The sequence below is a fragment of the Cynocephalus volans genome, chromosome 13, assembly GCF_027409185.1.
Source record: "Cynocephalus volans isolate mCynVol1 chromosome 13, mCynVol1.pri, whole genome shotgun sequence".
Taxonomy (NCBI): Eukaryota; Metazoa; Chordata; class Mammalia; order Dermoptera; family Cynocephalidae; genus Cynocephalus; species Cynocephalus volans.
The window spans coordinates 17,943,305-17,962,234 of record NC_084472.1 but is presented as its reverse complement, the minus strand read 5'-3'; the positions used below and the strand labels follow the sequence as shown (position 1 = coordinate 17,962,234).

Below are 18,930 nucleotides of genomic sequence, written 5' to 3'. Positions count from 1 at the left end.
AGTGATGGATATGATAATTAGCCTGATTGGACCATCACACATTGTGTACATGTACTGAAATATTACTCTGTACTCCATAAATATGTAAAATTATCACGTCAATTAAAAAATAAATAAAATACCAATATAAAAAAAGGTATTATGGCATCAATTGGAAAGGTGGTTTCCTCCCTCCCCCCCCACACCCCATCACATCTTGAGTACAGAGCAAAGTAGCCTGTGATCTCAAATTGGGAACATTTGAATGGATAATTCCAGGATCCAGCAGAGTCTAGAATAAGACTATAGGACAGGTGGCTGTGGAGGAGTGGGGGTAAAGGTGTTTGAGGATGAGGAACTGGAGGTACTGAGAGTTAGGGTACTGGCTGGTCACCACCCAGCAATGAACGGACATGCTCAGTTATCTCTGCACAAAGGAATCTCTGGTGTTCCTCTTCACCTCAGGACAGAGTGGCTTCCCAGTAGAACTTTCTTCCCTGGGATCCTGTTCTCTGCTGCCTTTGTCACTGCCCAATATACACTGTCTTTTTTCTGTTGGAATTTTAGGTGACCAACAAGGGGGTACAAGTTTGATGAGACCAAGAAAATATATTTTAGAAAGTGAGAATGGCTTCCTCTGTCTCCTCATTTCCTCTCCTGTTCTCTACCACTTCCCTGAAACTTCCTTACGTCTGCTTGGATAGAGTACTAGAGTACTGTATCAGACAAATATATCTCTCTGGCTCTTTTACAATCATGCATGTGATGAAGTACCAAATTTGTCTTATTCCCCTGAGCATGATAAAACCTCCTTGACAGAGGATCCCACCTACACCATTTTAAAAGTAGGAGGAAAAAAATATGGATGGTCACTAATACTTCCCGAATTTATCCCACCACCCACCTTGAATTGAAAGTGGCTTGCATTTTGACGGTGCCAGTACCCTAGTATTCTAATTTATCGCATATGGGGTCTCCTGAACTAGAAGATTTATGCTACAACATCAGATTTTTTTTAAAAAATGGCACAAAAAGAAAGCACTTCCCATAGTCTAATAATGCTTCTTCTCCACCAATCACTCTAGCAGTTACAAATCCACTTTGGGTAAACTTAAAGATGTTTAGCCTATTTTTTTTGCCTTCAAATCCTTTACATAAGTTTTGTTTTGTTTTGTTCTTCCCTCCCCCCTCTCTTCTTTTCTTCCTTCCACAATCAGAATGTGAGTTAAGGTATCAAATGCTTCACTTTAGTGCTGGGTCTGCAACAACGTGACGGTTTCTATTTTCATCTTTTCACTTTCAGCCACATATGGGCTGCCAAGGCTGTGCCCTTTCTGCATGCCCTGGCAGCCTTTCCCTGCCTGGTGCTTTTCTCGGCAGGCTGGCTGCTGAAATGCTTTCTTCAGGGAAGGAGGCAAATGGAACCAGGAAGTGGAGATCTTGGACATCACTTCTCCCTCTGCCCATTCCTTCCCTCCGCACTCCCTCCTCCTGGCTGAGCACCTGGCCTGGCCCGAGAGAGGGACTAAACCAGGCACCAGGCCTACAATGCTGAAAAAATGTCCTTGCCCTCAAGGTACTGCCCTGTGTGACCTCAGGCAAACTAAACTCTCCTTGATTCACATGAGGAAATATAAGGAAACTGAGTCAGATGGTTTCTTAAGAACTCATTATGTTTTAATAGCTATTTTCCTGCTAACTATTTGCTCTGGACAATTTCTCTTTACACCTTAACATGCTTATGGCCCTTTCTCTTCTATCAGTCGGTATGTGTTCCAAGAATCTGAAGCCATTTGAGTATCAAAGCAAATAAGTTTTGGAGTAGTTGTGATACAGAATACTATGCATTCATTAAGAATAATGCTTACAAAAGCTTTTCATGCTGTAGAAAAATGTGCACATTATAACGTCAAGTGAAAAAAACAGACTCAGACTCAGGGAAGAGAAATGGAATTACTAGTTATTAAGTCATTCGTTCACACCAAAATTTTAACAGTAGTTATCCTTGAGTGGTGGGATGATAAACGCTTAATTCTCCTACTTTGTTTCTTTTATCTTTTAAAATAAAGAATACCATAATCATGTATTTTCCATTAAAAAAATGAATAAAGTTATTTTTAAATATATAGAAGTGATTGTTTTTGCAGCAAAAATCTCAATAAGCATGTCAAAAGCTAGATGTGAATAATTTAAAAAAATAAGCTTTGCTTTGAACTTTCCAAATCTGTCCATAACATTGATTTTTCTCTGGATTCTAAGCTTATATGACTGGTCAGATTCTGGTGCCTTTCTGAAGGGTGACAATCTTAAAATATTCGGTTTAGAAAAATCTGAGGGCATTGAAAAGGGAAAAAAAAAGACCTATACAATTGCTTCATCTGTCAGGAATGCGAGGTTTTATTTAGGGACTAGCATTTACTAGGAAAGGTGAAAGTGCAGCTCACTGAGAGGTTATTTCAGGAAAAGGCTGTGCAGATGATTTTGTCACTTCAAACTGGTGCTATTATGTGTTTGCTCAGGCATAACTTGGGATATCAGATCACAAACTCAGGGAAGCCACAGATGCCAACTGGTACAAGTAAAACACCTAAAAGAGAAGGCACTTCCTCTATGTTATAGAAACAGAAAATTCATAAGAAATAACAAAAAATTTGGTTACTGCTTGGTGCAACCAAAGCCCATCCATTTCCCACCACAGAGGAGGACAGAAAGCAAATGCAGAAATGGCCAGCAGCTGAGAGCACTGAATCCCCCTGGTTTCTGGGAGGGCGATGAGAGAAGGTACTGCCCTTCTCAGCTCATCACCGGCAAGGTGATATTTCCAACAGGTCATTTTGCAACTTATCATTCAGGAAATTAGAGGCTAAAAAGAACATTGCATTGTTAACCAGGAACTTGGGCCTCCGGAAAATATGGACAAGACTACATGTGTCAGTCACAGCCACCAAGAGAGGTTAAAGAGAGAGGGAAAAATCCATTGTCAGCCAGCTCATCTGGTCCATGGAACAAGCGACGAAAGATTTCTTACAGAGCCGAGCTACTCCAAGCGTGGTCCTCTGACCAGCAGCCTCGGCACCCCTGGAAGCTTGTTAGAAATGCAGAATTTGGAGCCCACTCAGCCCCACTGAAAGAGAATATGCATTTTAACAAGATCCCCAGGTGATCTGCATGCACTGTAATTTTTCAGAGGCACTGTGTCATAGGTATGGAACATACAAACCACGTTTTAAGCACTTTCACATTTTTCTGCTTCCTGCTTGTTTCAAATATATTGAGAATAAAATTCTCTACTGTGGTAAAAAGATTCACCTTCCAGCTAAAATCTGTGTGTGTGTGTGTGTGTGTGTGTGTGTGTGTGTGTGTGTATGTGTGTGTGTGTACATGTGCATGCATGTGTCTTTCCCCCAGCTAAAATGTGTGTGTGTGTGTGTGTGTGTGTGTACATGTGCATGCATGTGTCTTTCCCCCAGTCAAGGCAATCAGAAGCAACTTGATTTTTATAATCTCTTTTTCAAACCTAGTTTACAAAGGCAAGCATTTTTCAGCTGTTCCAATTTTCTAAATTTCCTATAGTTTCTTGCGATTCTAAGCAAATTTTATTTTTGAAAAGGGATATTATTCACTACAGACTTGTAAACTTTTTGCACTCTACCTTTATACATTTTCTAGGAAAAATACTTTTTCCTCTAGACTTATTCTCTTAAAGTTATTAGGGATAATTCTAACCTTGTATTTTTTTTAACGAGGCTTGTCATTGTTGACGTGGGGGTTGGTGTTCTGGTTTTTAGGTTGAAAATGTGCTGGTGATGTCCAAGAATCTGCCTATGAGAATGTGACCTATCTGAACACAGAAGGAGTTCAGGTGCACAGACTCCATCATCCCATACAGGGCTGTCCTTGCCTTGAGAAAATTTCTCTTTATAAATGAATGACCAGTTTCCAGTCCCATGGATTGCTGCGTGGACTTTACAGTGTCTGGCAAACACGCACATCCATTTACTCTTTACCTTGGAAGGAAAACTTACAGATAAATTCAAAGTAACATTTAAAGTGCTTTTCTGATTTTTATTACTGAAGTTTTAAGTGTTCTATAAACCTTTGGATTCAGCAAAGGAAAGAGGCAGAGGGGACCGATGACTGGATCTAGGTAGGTTCTTCTTTGAAAGGTCACTCTTACCTGATTGTCGAATCCGTTGAAGAGTTTGCTGGACCAGAACCTCGGATCTGGGGACAATGATGATGAAATCTACCTTGCTGAAGTGGCCAAGGTCCAGGCTCTGGCTGCCACTGTCTGCTATAGCACACACCTGGGATAAGAGTTTTCTGGCAACTGTAAGCTGTGGTTGGTAAATTTGGAAGATTTCGTTATCTAAATCTAAAATAAAAAACAGTCATAAGGGCAAGATTAATGTACTTCTGTGATGGCCACTATGAACTCATGTGGGGACATACAACACACATGCTAAGTAATGCTCTGTGATCAAGAATTCTTACCTGCTATTCTCAATAGATTTGCCTGTTTTCCCTGAAAACTTGGCTGAGAGGCTGTGCTCAGAAGGAGCTGTGGCAGTTTTACAAATGTATTATTTTAAAACCGATCGATTGACAAACGCTAATTCAGCACCCCCTTCCCAACTCAGAAATGGTAGGGACAGATTACACTCTCACAGCTGGAGCTGGGACTCATCTCTGGAAAGAGGAGAGCTCCCAGTTTTCTTTAGGAATATCAGTACAGGTCAGAGGCCTAACCCAGACCCAGTTCAGGAAAGGAGGCGATGCTGTAACTATAATAGTGCTGAGTTCCTTTGAGCTTTTCTGAATGACACCAGAGTAAACATTTCCTTTTTAGCAAGTCAGTTGCAACATGGTCCGAAACTCCCCTCCTGGTGACTATATAACGTAGGTCACTGAGACACGACCCTCACCTTCTTTCCACCTCAACTCGACTTTGCCAGTGCTTGTGACTTGGCAGGTCTAGGTGGTGGTAGTCAACTCCAGTGCTGACGCCTGGACTATGTGAACAGACTTGACTCATGGCATAGCCAGCTGGTCACTCAGTAGGTGACATATTACAAAAGCACCACCCAGATATTCTAAGCATGTCAGTGGCTTTTAGTACAAGTTATAATCAAGCAATCTTTTTCATATGTGCGTGCAGGTAGGTACACACAATGAAAGAAACAAGCTTAGTCAGCTAAACACCTAAGCAGGCAGCAGCCAATCCTTCCTTAAAGGGCTACTTTTTATCAGGATCAGGTGTGGCAGTCTGACTGTAACAGAATCACAAAGGCCTAATTAACCTGTGCTAATTAATGCTTTCTAAAATCAAACTGTGATGCAACCCAAAGACAGTCCTCACGATATCCCAGCCACCATGGACACTGACTGCCAGGGGAGATTTAAAATGGGTGGCTTCCCTACTGGCTAAGAGAACCCACTGGAAAAATCCAAAGCTGCAACTTTTAATAGTAGCCCAAATAGTTTTTGACCCACAAAGACTGCCAATCAAAATAAGCCTGTCTTCTGATATAGTCAGGCTGTTATTTCCTTCATTTCGCAGGGTGGATGGGTGGGACTAACATTTACGTGCCTTTGGAGATTTAACTTACTTAGCAAATTTTGGTTTGAGGAAACAAAAATATCTCTAAGCAATGTTTCTTTAACAGGGAATCAAGGATATGTACTTGGGAATTTGTAAGTACTTTGGGAATTTTAAAAAATGTGTTAATAGTATAAACACATTTTAGATAATCTGGATAATCACTTAATTGCCAAATAACATCTAGAAGTCAAAACATTTTATTGCCTGTATTTGCATTTGTCTTAAGACTGAGCTGACGCCAAGCCATGCTCCTTTTATTGTCGAAGGCAACCCTACCATATAAATGATGCATTCCTGTCGAGTGGAGCCAAATGGCTGTCAGCAGCAGCTTATTTGGGTCTGTTTCCCATCTTTCCTTCCTCCTGTTCTTTTTTCCCACCCTCTCCTATGTTGTCCCTGTCAATCAGCAAATTGGGGAAGGAATATGAACCCAAAGGAATGGGATTTCTTATCCCTACCCCCCAGCCCCATGTTAAGCCCCTGCAGCTGCTGTGGGGCAGATGAGGTGTTAGTATTGCTGCTCTATCTGCCCGAAAGGCCTCCCTATGCCTGAGATTATGTGTGTTTTACAGTCAGAGTAAGGGAAGGAGCTGAGCCGGCGACCCTGCATGGCCTGCAGTCTAAACTCTTTCAAGCAGTTCTGTGCTGCCCTCAGCAGGCATGACAGCTCTCTGAGCAGAACTGCTGGACTTGAGGAAAATGCACCGAGGACCCCGGAATCTTCCAGGGAAAAAAGAGACTGCTTAAGATAGTCTTTGATTTTAATTCTAGGAGACTTAGTTACTAAGAACAAGGCCTTTGATCCAGGTCACATGGGCGGGCAATTTTAATTTGAACCAGATTTATCATGTGGACAATAAGAAAAAGCCTGTCATTATCTATGGCTTGAAGATTCTCAAAGCCCTCAGCATAACTTTGTGTCTGTAATGTCTGTCCTAAGGACTGACTTCCTCCTCTTGGTCTAAGGCGACATTACCCAGGGTTTGTGTGGGAACCATCGCAGCAGCCTCCTGAGGTGACACACATTCGTTAAGGTCTCCATTGAAAGGGGTCACCACACTGTCTCCTCTTCTTTGTTGCATTTTTTCTAGCAGCTTGTCCAGGTCATCGCCTATTACAACATCAAGCGGAGATAAGAAGGTTATAAGGAGTGATATGTTTGTGTTGCTTTTGCCTGTCTCTGGGTTGGCCCATTAGGTTGGGTCCTTTGTCATCAAGATCTGTTGGTTGGCCAGCAGCTCATGTCCGAGTTTGCACTTGGCCATCTCCACAGTGCTGTCTCTATCATGAGCTACCCTTGCTGGTGTTGTGCTTACAGCTTATATGCATTCACACGCTGTCTCTCTCTTGACCTCTATAATATTCAAAAGCAGGTAAGAATGGGATTATTCTATCTCTATTTGACATATTAGAAAACTGAGATCCAGGAAGAGACTCGCCCAAGGTCACTCAACAAGGTCGTGGCTGAGCTGAGGCTTCTGATCCTAGTACCGAGGTGCCTTCCTCTGGGCCCTCTTGCTGCTTCCTGTGGTGTTAGTAACAAAATACTTAAACCATTCCAAATAAAAGGTCAGCTGGCAAGCTCCACACTCATTGCCTTGACAGGATAAGATTTAAATCCAGAAAATCATGCAACTTGGGGCTGGCAGTGTTGCCGAATCTTACAACCCACTCACCTAATGATGTGGTTTTGAAATGTGATGCCAGGAAACTGACCTTTCCTGTGATGAGCTCATAACTAATTTCTTTCAAAAACTCACTTGTGGTGAGCATGCTCTCTGCCAGAGCTCGGGACTGATGCTGACCTGCAGAACAGAGGGCAGAAGAGATGACGTGGCAAGAGAACACATGTGCACTGTGACATTATTGGTAATAGCGGCAATTGGGAACAATTGAAGCATGTAACTATAGGAACTTGGTTAAGAAAATCACAGCACGTCAAAAGATGTGGACCATTAGGCAGCATTTGAAATGTCAATTTGAAAACTATAGACAGAAACAGAAAATGTTTATAATGCTAGGTGATCACGGGGAAAAATGATGGAACTGTGAAAACATACACACGTGTTTAAAGACTAGAGAAGAATATAAAAAAAGTATTAAAATTGTGTTTGCATCATTATTATGAATATTTGCCTTAAAAACAAAACAACTTATGTTGTTGTTTTTAGAAATGAAAACTAAAAACATAAATGTATCACACTGATGAAGCTTTCTGAAAATACATATAGCACAGAGGGTGGGCAGACAGGTTTTGCCACAGTAAGGGGGCTCAGACTCTGTGGTAGGATGGGGTGAGAGACATTCAGTACAGAGAGGAGAGAAGCAAAATTTAGTCCAAATGACTACCAAGAATGGTGCCTGATAGAAAGTTAGCATACAGCAAAAAAAAAAACCACCCACATTTTGTAATGCACCAGCTTTTGTAGGCTTTTCTTTTGAGTAGATGTTATAACATTAAAGAGACTCCAGTGAGGAGGGGAGATCATGAGCTAAGTTTCTGGCAAATTTCATTCACTGGCTTAGGCCACCTGTGACTCTGGCTTTATCACATGCCAACATGGTAAAATTTCCAAAACATTTTAAGGACAGAAGTTATATGAGACAAGGGTATCTGTTACTAGGATGAGCTTTGAAATAATGCTCCTGCAACCAGCTGACTGGGGCACCAGCCAAACTGAGGACTATAAAAACCTTATCTGAGGAGGAAAGGAAAAGTTAAAATAAGGAAGAAGAGCCCAAGTTGGAGCAATTAACAAGATGTTGACTATGTGGGTGCCTGAAAAACCCAATGAATATTTTTCAAATGGACAGATAAATTGAGTGAATGGATTAAACAAAAACGAAAAAACCCCACATTACTCACCTAGCACCACCACACAAAATTCATTTCCTCTGATTTTAGATGCACAAATTGCCACAACATAATCTGGTAGCCTTTGATAGTGTCTCATTTCACTGAGAGTCCTCAATGTCTCTGAAATGCCCTCTGCCAAAGAGTTTTGGGTCACGATCACATGAACCAAGTCTTGAGATACACTGGCGATCAATCTAGCAAGCCAGGGAAGTTGTCCTGGAGACACAGGTATACACTGGGCGCCCATCTGCAGGGCTCTCTCTCTCAGAGTAAATTCCTGCATAGCTTTCAGCATAATTTGCTCAAATTCTTCTCTGAGAGGTATCTGATCAGGACCTACATTGAAGAGAAAGAATTACAGCTGGAATTTAAAAAATCAGGGGTAAAGAAGACAGACACCCCCCATTCTGCAGTCCTTCTAAGCCCATCATACTCCAGCTGGCAGATAAGCTCTTTCTCCTGTACTGGCTCCCAGTATAGAGTCCCTGCTGACCATTGACCATCATGAACTTACCTTCTCTCTTCTCTGCCTCAATTCTATTCTTGATCTCTTTAAAAGAGAATGTACCAAGAGAATGTATTGATTCCATTGTATGCCTTGGGAGATAGTCATTGTAGGTGGCATATTTCTTGACCTAGTAACCTTGACATTATGGACATTGTTCATGACTAATGAAATAGGAAGCCAACCTACTGGTGTATAATCAATTTTAGGTTTCATTCAGTTCTCAATTTATTCATAGGTACTTTGAAAAACATTTCACTGTATTGTCTCTATACCTAATTTTGAGAATGCTGTCCACAAGAAAGTTGAGTTTAATTGTTTTTCACTCCCAACTCATATTTTAGGCAGCCTCACACTTTCCCCAGCTAGAGAATGCTTTCATCATCTAGTCATTCTCCAGCATTCTGGACTGTGAAATACGGCATTTGGCCCTCTTCCCCAGCCATGGTTAGAGCTAAATTCAAACTGCTGATCTGTGGCCCCTGGAATTAGGGGATTTGCTTCTTATTCTCTTTAGAAACTCAGCCAGTCTTTAAAACAAAATAAACAAGTCAGTGTTTGGCATTCAAGTGAAACAAATGAACTAAGATTTCTACATTTAGTTTAAAGTGAAACCGGTGAGAATATATGCGCTCTCTCTATTCAGTCATTTATTTCCGTGTAAACCTGAGATTTGAAATTCAGGCTCCTGTAAACAGATACACAGAATCCTCAGTGTCTGTGACCTGAGACCAGGCAATAGCCTCAAAACCCAGGGCTAAAAGCCCCTTACGAAAGAACACAGGGATGAGGAACTGGACTTCTGCGTGGGAAGGAGGCACCCTGAGTGCTCAGAAATCTTTCCTTCCTCTAATAGGGATAAGTGGAGTCCTAGGCCCTGCCCATTTTTTCTGGGAAAGTAAGAAAATGGAGGGTTTAATAATGTTTTTAAGACAAGAAAAATTAAATATTACATAGTTTAAAAATAAACAATTTTAATTGGAGAAAACAGTTCTTCCATGATTGGTTGGGGGCCAGAGAGAGGTAGGAAAGCAGAATCTGCATAGACAGATTTTTCTCTTTTATACATGGAAACAGGGCAGGACAATTGTAAGGCTTACTTTATGTTTATGTTTCTCACATCCTGCTCAGTCACTTGCTAGGCGGAGGTGGATGCTTTCTTCTTTTTAATCACCTGGGAGCCACCAAGACTTTTTATCTTAATTCAGCTTTATCAAATTAGTATCATGGTTAGTGATCACTGGATACACAGTAGTACTCAAAGTGGATAGATCTGTACTGACTGTACCAAATGAAGGGAAGGTGGTCATCTATTTAAAGCTTTTTTTCACCAGAACATATGACGGCTCACAAGCAGGTGGCCCTGACTGTCTGCAGTTCCCTACTTCTCTCATTGACAACCTGAAGGCTCAGAGGCCTGGTTAACAGATGTGTCCATAAGACCCACGCCAAACCAGGATTGAGTAACATGCTCTATTAGGAAGCATAATTAATTATAAATATAAAGGCATCCTGGGGAAAAAAATTATCAAACATGTTCACAGCATTTTTGTTGTCTTAAAACTCACTTTTATAGACTGAAGTACTGCTAGGAATTGAGAAATGGGGAAAAAATATTAAAGTGTAAGTGAGGCAAGAGACCTAGAGTAAAATGCCTTGCTTCTCATCATCAACTATCACTTCTTTATCCTCAGCCTTTACAGCTAAATTGCAGGAGGCTTTTCTCCACTTTTTGCAAGCTTGATAATAGTAATTTTTTCCTTCAAGTGCTGATCTCCAGTAACTTGGTTTAGTCCCGACATCAATTCTAATGGCTTTTCAGATAGAGCTACCTTAACAGAAAAAGAAAAGGTTCCAACAGAAGAGCCCTCCAAGAATCCTTGACTTTGCTGATTTCATTATCTATTTCAAAAGATTTTCAGATTGTGAAATAACAGTTGTTTTTTTTTTTTTTTTAATGACTATAGGGAAAAGGTCTGTTCCTTCTGAAGAATTTTGCTTTTCTTCTCTGTTACCTCTAGGTAACTGAGTCACCAAAGTATTAAAACTGTCCTTTTAGAAGTTTGGATTTATTCTTTTAAATGTCTATAATCCATGGCATATGTGAAACTATTCTTGCTGTCTTCCCCAAACCGCAAAAGGCAAAAAAAAATTTTTTTCCAAGGACACCAGAACAGTTAGTTGTTAAGGGGCAGAAAATCCCAATATACAAAGTTTAGTTTTTTAAAAAAGAAAGAAATAGCTATTCATGTTGCACACTGAGAGATCTAATTAATTGACTGGAAGTAAAACTCTGGAGAGAATTGATCCTGCAAGGCAGAGAAGAGTCTTGTGTACTTTAAAAGAGATTCTTCTATTTCTTTAAGATAAGAGCTTTTAGTAATTTAAAGGAAGACATTTTATGTTGATGATTTGGTTCATTTAATTAACTTGAACTCTGATTTATAAATTGTTAATCAGATTAAAAAATGCTATAGTGATTGGCTTTATTTACTATAATAGCATTGCTCTATGAAGCCTTGTTTTACTGATTTTGGGTGCATCTAGAAACTGGTTTTAGATTTTAGAACATAGTCCACAGTCCAATGTGAGTATATAGCAATTAAAATTATAACATCAAAGGAGCTGTAGATCAGGTGATTTTTATAATTTTAGTACCTATCAATAAGCATGATCAGCCTATGTCAAAGCAGCCTCTCAGGACGCTAATAGTTCTAGCCAAGGTTGCTAACTGATGTTTCAAAGGCTGAATCTGGTCTGCTGAAGCTTTTGTTTTGTTTTGTTTTTAACACTGTCTAGCTCAGTGTTTTTATTATGTCTAAATACAGAGGTATTTTCTAACATTAAAAAAATTCACGAGAGTACACAAAATTTTTCATGTGTAATTTTATGTCTTGAACATTTTTCTAAAAAATCAGTGGCTTGAAGTCCTTGAGTGAGTGTATAATTAGGCTGCATATTAGATGGCCTACTGCAGTTTGCAAAATAAAGGACATTTCAATATAAATGCTGTTGAACCATTATGCTATTGTTAGGGCACCTGCATTACCCACTGTGGGGCTCAGGAGGACATATCAAATAGAGGAAGTGAAAGGTTCATGACCTATGTATCCCCCTTACCTTAAAGTTTAGAGAACCTTCCAGGGAGGTCCACGGTTACTACCTCAATCAAGGAGAACATGATGGAACTACATCAAAGGTGTGTAGTAGAGAAGGGGGAAAAAACGAGTGTAGGGACACCAGATAAATAAGATAAAAGGTTAAGTGGAAAATTGAAAAATAATTGTGTAAGACAATGGCTATGTTTGCATTCCAAATGGTAGCTGCACTTTCAGAAAGATGGCCTGGCCGGACTCCCCAGGGAAGGGGTGCCCATGGTACAATCTTTATGGTTCTGCCTACATCGATTACTTTGGAGACATTTGGAGCATCATAAGACCGGACACTAGGTGGCACAATTCATCTCTGCTAGGACCCAAAGAAGCCAAGAGAAAAGGAAAGGAGTTAGAAAAAAAGTGGAGAGGAAAGAAAAAAGTCACACAGAATGGTGCTGAAGGAAAAGAATGTGAAACGTGAAAGAAAGAAAATTAGAGAGAGACAGGTGGATGAATGTGAGAAAGAAAGGGAAAAGGACGTTACAAAAAAAGAATAAAGATAGTCACCAGCAAATGATTATCAAAAATAACTTACCCAGCCGCACAAGATACTGTATCGTCAGAAGAATCATGTTTTCCACACTCAGGAGTTGGCTGCCAGTCAACCCTAATTGTTCCAAATCTTTGTTCTCCAACTGTGGAATCTTGTAGCAGTTCACCAGCAGAGGACTCACAACAATGTCACCAACATTTCCATAGAAATAGGGTAAAGTGCCATAGCCTGCCCCAATAAAAGCAGGTTCAACATTTCTTTTTGATGCACAACCAGGTACACTTGCTCAATTAGAATAAAAGACGCTCAACAAAATTCGCTGCTTTCAGATGGCTATCAAACACATCGCTCAAATATATCAGTCCTAGGGAATTCACTTGGATGCTTCAAATTCTATCCTTATATTAAAACAGGAAGCAAAATACTCATATTATCTCTGTTTTCCACAGAAGAGACATGTTAATATTATATCTCTGCCATAAAAGATTGATGAGTTTGCAAAACATCTCTGTGTCCTTTGTAAAACTGCAATAATAAAATACTTTCCAATAAGGTTCCTGATCAAGTTTCTTTTCAGATAAGAAATCAGAAAACAAACAAAGAAACAAACTACAATGACATGTTTTACTTCCTGAGGTTTTCTTTAAAAAAAAAAAAAAAAAAAAAAAAGCTAAATTCATCGGTCAACAGCAATATTCTACCAGTTGCAGGTGCCTGGAGATTTCTACTATAATAGCTTTTGCTATAATAGCTACTTTCGTTATGTTTTCTTCCTAAATATCAGTAAACAGCCTAAATTACCTTAGAAGTAGATAGGAGAAAAATATGTTAAAATGTGCCTTGTTTTGATGGTGTGGTAGAGAGGACAGTCTGTCTGTGAGACTTTCTAAAAGGCAGGCACCACAGGACCAAAGGTCCCCATGTTCTACATATCTTTCCCAGGTTTAGTTGCACTATGAGAATGTTCAATAAAAACTTCCTGAACCTTATGGAATTTAAACAACTGGGATTCCCCAAGTGCCTACAGATCCAGCATCAGTGGACAGGGTAGCCTGGTAGCCTGAAAACCATCCAAGTCTGTGGGCTCAGGCTAACCACAAGAGGCAGATAACAGCTCTCATAAACACACAACCTCAAGACTGTAGAGCTTAAACATTTTGTTTTGTCCTGAAGGTAAAGCAGGCAGTCTCCTTCTGACCTAGGCTAGGCCCCAGATCTTTTGATGTGGGTATAAAAGGTACTAAGTCCTGGAAAGTAGGGATGCCTAAATTTCTATAACTCCACCTGTAGACAGGTTGGAAGGGCTGACTTTTTAAAGATACTGATGATTCACAGATGCTTCTGCACAATTCAGACCTGCATCTCTGGGGCCTATTGGTTCTCCTGAGTGGGGACTGTTAGCTAGCTTAGCTTATTTCTTTTCTCTGTGTTCTGGCTCACTTTCACTGGAATGTACCCTCCCCCACCATCACCTTGTCCACTCTTACCAACCCTCCAGGACCCAGATTAAACATCACCTCTGAGAAATCTTCTGAGACCCCTCCAGGCAGAGAGGTAAGCCCTCTCTCCTCTGAATTCTTATAGCTCTTGGTTGTGAAACTCTACCAGCTCATACATCACAGTGTGTTGTAATGGTTATCGCGGTATGTTGTAATGGTTATTTACTAACCCCAGTGGTTAGTGGGGGGGTCAGACTCCCCCACTAAACAGTGCTCCTTGAGAGTAAAAAGACTGCCTATATTCTTAATATAGCATGAAGGAACTGACCAAGAAAAGCTGAATCAACAGATGGATAAATGAATATACTCATGAACACATGAATAAACACAACAGAATGGAGAAACACTCCTAGATTCCAGAAGACACAGGCAACTTGGAATTCCTTTGCCTTACCTATCAGAATTACTGGTCTAACTCCTGAATTACTCAGCAGGTTTTCAGGAACAATTACAGTTTCCCCTGCAGGAATGGGCCGAGGTTGTAAAATTCCAGTTAAGGGGGCCTGTGGAACTGGGGCAGATAAAAGAGGCTCTAGGAGAAAAAAAGTTTTTTGACAGGAAGAATTAGATGTGAAAGCTAAATGAAATACAATGGAAAGCAACACAGTTTTAATACTTTCAATATACAAGTTTTAGAAGCCTAATGGTTTTTTTTCCATTACAGTAATTTGTGTTTATTATATAAAAGTAGAAGTGAAAAAAACAAAAGGAAGGAAAAAAGTCAACCAAAATCATATCACCTGGAGATAACTACTATTTTATATTTTGATAGTTTTCCTTCCAGTCATTTTTATCACACACAACATTTTTTATCCTATTTTGTATTTTATCTCCCCTCCCCTCCTGGATTATCAATGGCAATATCTGCTCATTATAGAAAATTTGAAAAGTATAGAAAAGTGTGAAGAAGGATAAACTCATTGTTAATTAGTACTACCTAGAGGCGACCACAGTAACATACTGGCATAATTCTTTGTGTATGTAAGATTTCTGTGTGATCTTTAATACCATTTACTTAAACAAACAATTTTTAAAGAACCCCATCTACGTCTAAAATTGGCATATTTAGAATTGTCTGTGTTAAGTATAGCAAGGTAGGCACATTTGAACATATAACCGTGGGCACCGAATAGCCACAGTTTGGGTATAATGAATCAGTTTTTCAGGTTTCTAGCTACAGACTGAACCATCCAGGCCAGAAGTAATAAGCACAGAAACCAGGTAAGAAACCAGATCACAGGAGGGCAAGTCTAACACCACTACTGGCAAAGCAAGTCCATTTGTGCCCTACGATGGTGGGTTGGTAGCATAATGCCCTATATAATGAATGGCTTATCAATACTGTGAGCTAAAACTAAGCCACTTGTTGAATTAAGCTCAGTTGCAATGGTACATATGCTTCTAGGGAAGGCAGATGTGATGAGGACAAAATATTAGCTTCTACCAATATCCCTACATAATATTGGACACAACGGTTGGTTAAGGAAATTTATCTTCAAAGGTGCAGGGAAAGAAAATGAGTAGAATGTTTCTCTGCTAATTAAAAAAACCTTAAACCCATCTCCTGTTAAAATCTTACCAGTTCTTGAAAGAGGGCGAACTGTAGGAACAGGTACAACTAAACCAGGTTGGGGGACAGGTGACCCAGGATACCATCCCCGATGTCGTTTCTTTGGTGGCCCAGAAATGAACATGGTAGCTGAAGACAAAAAAGAAAGACAGCCTTGTCCTCAGGAATGTGGAAGAAAGAAAGAATGCCAAAGAAACATAGGACCTTTAACTTGATTATACTCAAAGTCTAGGTCAGTCTTCTAGAGGTGAAGATAGTTAGAAAAAGCCACACTAACAACCACCTAACATCTGCATGCTGTTTTACAATTTACAGTTTTACCAGATTATTTCATTTGATTCTATCAACAACCCTGTGAAAATGTAGGAAAGTATTATTGTTATACTCATATTGTAGATGGATAAAGAAAGGCTCAGATTTGCCCAGGGTCACATAAAAGAGGAATTTTGAATCCTGTACTTTGGTCAGCAAAATCCATGGTTTTTCAAGATACTTCCTTATACATTTGTTTCAACTTTCTTAACCAGTTAGGCTCATCATGTAGAATCACCAAGACATTTAATCATTACCGTTCACACTAATCATAAACTTTCCAAACCCTGTATAACAAGCTGAAGAAAAACTCTGGAATGTGCTGCCAGATAATTCATCAGTCTGAAAGCCATAGCACTTCTACCATAACTAAGTGCATTATTTCAAAATGCTAAGATGGGTGTTGTACCTTGGTCTCCTGATGTATAGCTAGATCTTGGTGACAAAGAGTAATTCCCTGGACGGGCTGGAGTGGAGCTGGATGCAATGCTCTTCCCTCCATGGCTACTGTTTCCATTAGCAGCATCTGTAGAAGACAAGGACAGGGGCTGCTCAGAACAGGCTGGCAGGACACTGCTTACTGTGACGCTGCAGCCATCCAGTAAACCTCATACTCTAGGATTCAAAGGAACCTCATTGATAGGACTCAGCCCAGTTGCATAACACCAACTACAACCTGAGAGTAGTACCTTCATTGAAATTAAATGTCACCTAAAAATGAGTTCCTGGGACCCTCAGGGATCTTTCAGAATCATTTTCAATGAAGCCTTTGGAGATGATGAGTGAAAGAAAGGGAAAACCATTTTTTTTTTTTTAACTTTGTATCTTGGAAAATTTCAAACATATACAAAAGGAGAAAGAATAGTACACTAAATTGCTTCCACATGTGTCAACACATAGCTCATCTTGCTTTATCTATACCCTGTACCTCCTTCCGCTCCACATACACACATGCATGCTTTGGATTATTTTGAAGCAAACCCATTTATCATATCATTTAATCCATAAATACTTCTGTATGTGTTTCTAAAAGAGAAAAACTCTTTTAAAAAACATAACTGTAATATTATTATACTTAAAATTAATAATGATTAATTTCTTAATATCATCAAATACCTTGTTAGTATTCAAATTTCCCCCAATGATCTCAGAAATGGTTTTATATAGTTGGCTTGTTCCAATTGGGATTTAAAAAGATCCCTTAAACCTCTTTTAATCTATAGGATTCCCCTCCTTTTTTTTTTTTTTCATTACAATTAATTTGCTGAAAATCTGGCAGAATTTCCCATTTTATGGATTTTGCTGATTGAATATCCACGGTGTCATTTAACATTCTCTTGTCCTCTGTATTTCTAGTAAACTTATTATTAGATATAGAGGCTTGTTCAAATTCAGGTTCAATTTTTTGGGCAAGAGGATCTCATAAATATTGTTGTATACTTTTATCAGGAGGCAGATAGTGGCCAGTTTTCTCTCTTCTGGTGATTTTAAGTTTGATTAGTGTCTTCAAAAGTTGTAAGCCTGGTCCTTGCATATAAAGTTGTTCAGTCTTTCCTGTGATGTTTTCGATGACCATGATGATTACTGATCTATTATTTCATTGATTTTTGTAATGCTATAAAAACTTGAATTCAATTTGTTCAAGTCTATAATCTAACCGGAAGATCCTACAAGACTTCTTAGAGTGGAGTAAGAATAAAGTGGCTGCATTAATTATAATGCCTAACTGTTGAAAAGTTTCCAAAAATGATAGGCTCTCTTTCTGCTCATTCCTCTTCTACCTCTGTTACCATTTCTTCTCCTTAAACACTGAACTTTTTCTAGGGTTTCTATCCTTAATTTGCAGCTTGCCCTTATCCTACATCTCTCCTTGGCTGATTGTATTCCCTCTGATGATTTGAACTACACGTTAGTGGCTCAAATCTATACTATCAGTCCTGATTTCCCCCTATGATGAATTAAATGACTGCTGAATAGCTCTACATGGATATCTCACGGGTTTCTCACATTTAACATGTGCAAAATCAAATTCACAATCTCTTCCTGGAGAATCTTCTCTTCCTTCCATGTCTCAGGTGATGGCACCACCATTAGCCCAGAAAAATGGACATCGACTGAGGCCTCTTCTTCTCCTTCATGCTCACATTAATCAGTCAAGTTCTGGTGATTTTACTTGCTTAGTAGCACTCCAATTTGTCTCTTCTCTAACCTACTATCACTCTGCCTAAGGACCTCATCATTTCTCACTTAGACTCTTGTAATGACCTCCAATTAGTTTTCCTACCTCTTGTCTTCTTTTTACACATTACTGCCAAAATGATCTAGCTCAAGTTCAAATCAGACCATGTCATTCCTCTGCTCCATAAGTTATAGAGTAAAACCCGTGCTTCCTAAGCTTGGGCTCCTGAGACTTCCCATTGCCCACCACTTGCTCACCTCTTGCCACTCTCTGAATTTTACACTTTATGGTTCTAACAAGTCCAAACTGCTGGAAGTTTTTGCACACATGATGCTGCTTTCCTGTCCCCCCACCCTTTTCCTTTTAACCTTTGTTCCTGCCTGTTTCTTGAATTTGAAATGCCTTTGCACTCCTTTGTACAGTGAATACCTCCTCCTCACTGGTGACCGAGCTCTTTCAAGAACTCATTCTTTATTACTGTCTAAAGTAACCTCTTCTCCTTGCTCCCCTAGAATATTGTCATATTTGTTGCAGGACACTGAAAATATTTTGTTATAGGTCTCTCTCCTCCTCTAGATTACAAAGACATTAGGAATCAGGAATTGGGCCTTACTTATCTTTGTATCCCCAGTTCCTAGTCACAGCAGGTGCCCAAGAGATGTTTGTTGAACAGAATCAAACTGCTGTGTCTCCTCTGTGCACCAAATATCATTCCCTGACTCTTCTGGTTGGAACACAGGGAACACAAACTTTCGTACGATAATACATTATTACAGACA

At 39.6% G+C, this 18,930-nt stretch overlaps 1 protein-coding gene across 3 annotated transcripts in view; it reads right to left on the bottom strand.

The window, feature by feature from the left end:
• GREB1L (GREB1 like retinoic acid receptor coactivator) overlaps positions 1-18,930 on the bottom strand; it is a 130,396-nt gene that overhangs the window by 46,026 nt on the left and 65,440 nt on the right. For 2 of the 3 annotated variants that reach the window (XM_063077061.1, XM_063077062.1), the window contains 8 exons: positions 16,382-16,498; positions 15,670-15,789; positions 14,485-14,622; positions 12,634-12,819; positions 8,448-8,774; positions 7,258-7,386; positions 6,558-6,692; positions 4,157-4,354 (listed from right to left, as the gene is read on the bottom strand). In XM_063077061.1, the coding sequence (XP_062933131.1) occupies positions 4,157-4,354; positions 6,558-6,692; positions 7,258-7,386; positions 8,448-8,774; positions 12,634-12,819; positions 14,485-14,622; positions 15,670-15,789; positions 16,382-16,498 (1,350 nt within the window). The remainder of the gene's footprint in view (positions 1-4,156; positions 4,355-6,557; positions 6,693-7,257; positions 7,387-8,447; positions 8,775-12,633; positions 12,820-14,484; positions 14,623-15,669; positions 15,790-16,381; positions 16,499-18,930) is intronic. The other variant, XM_063077063.1, reaches the window with a different exon arrangement.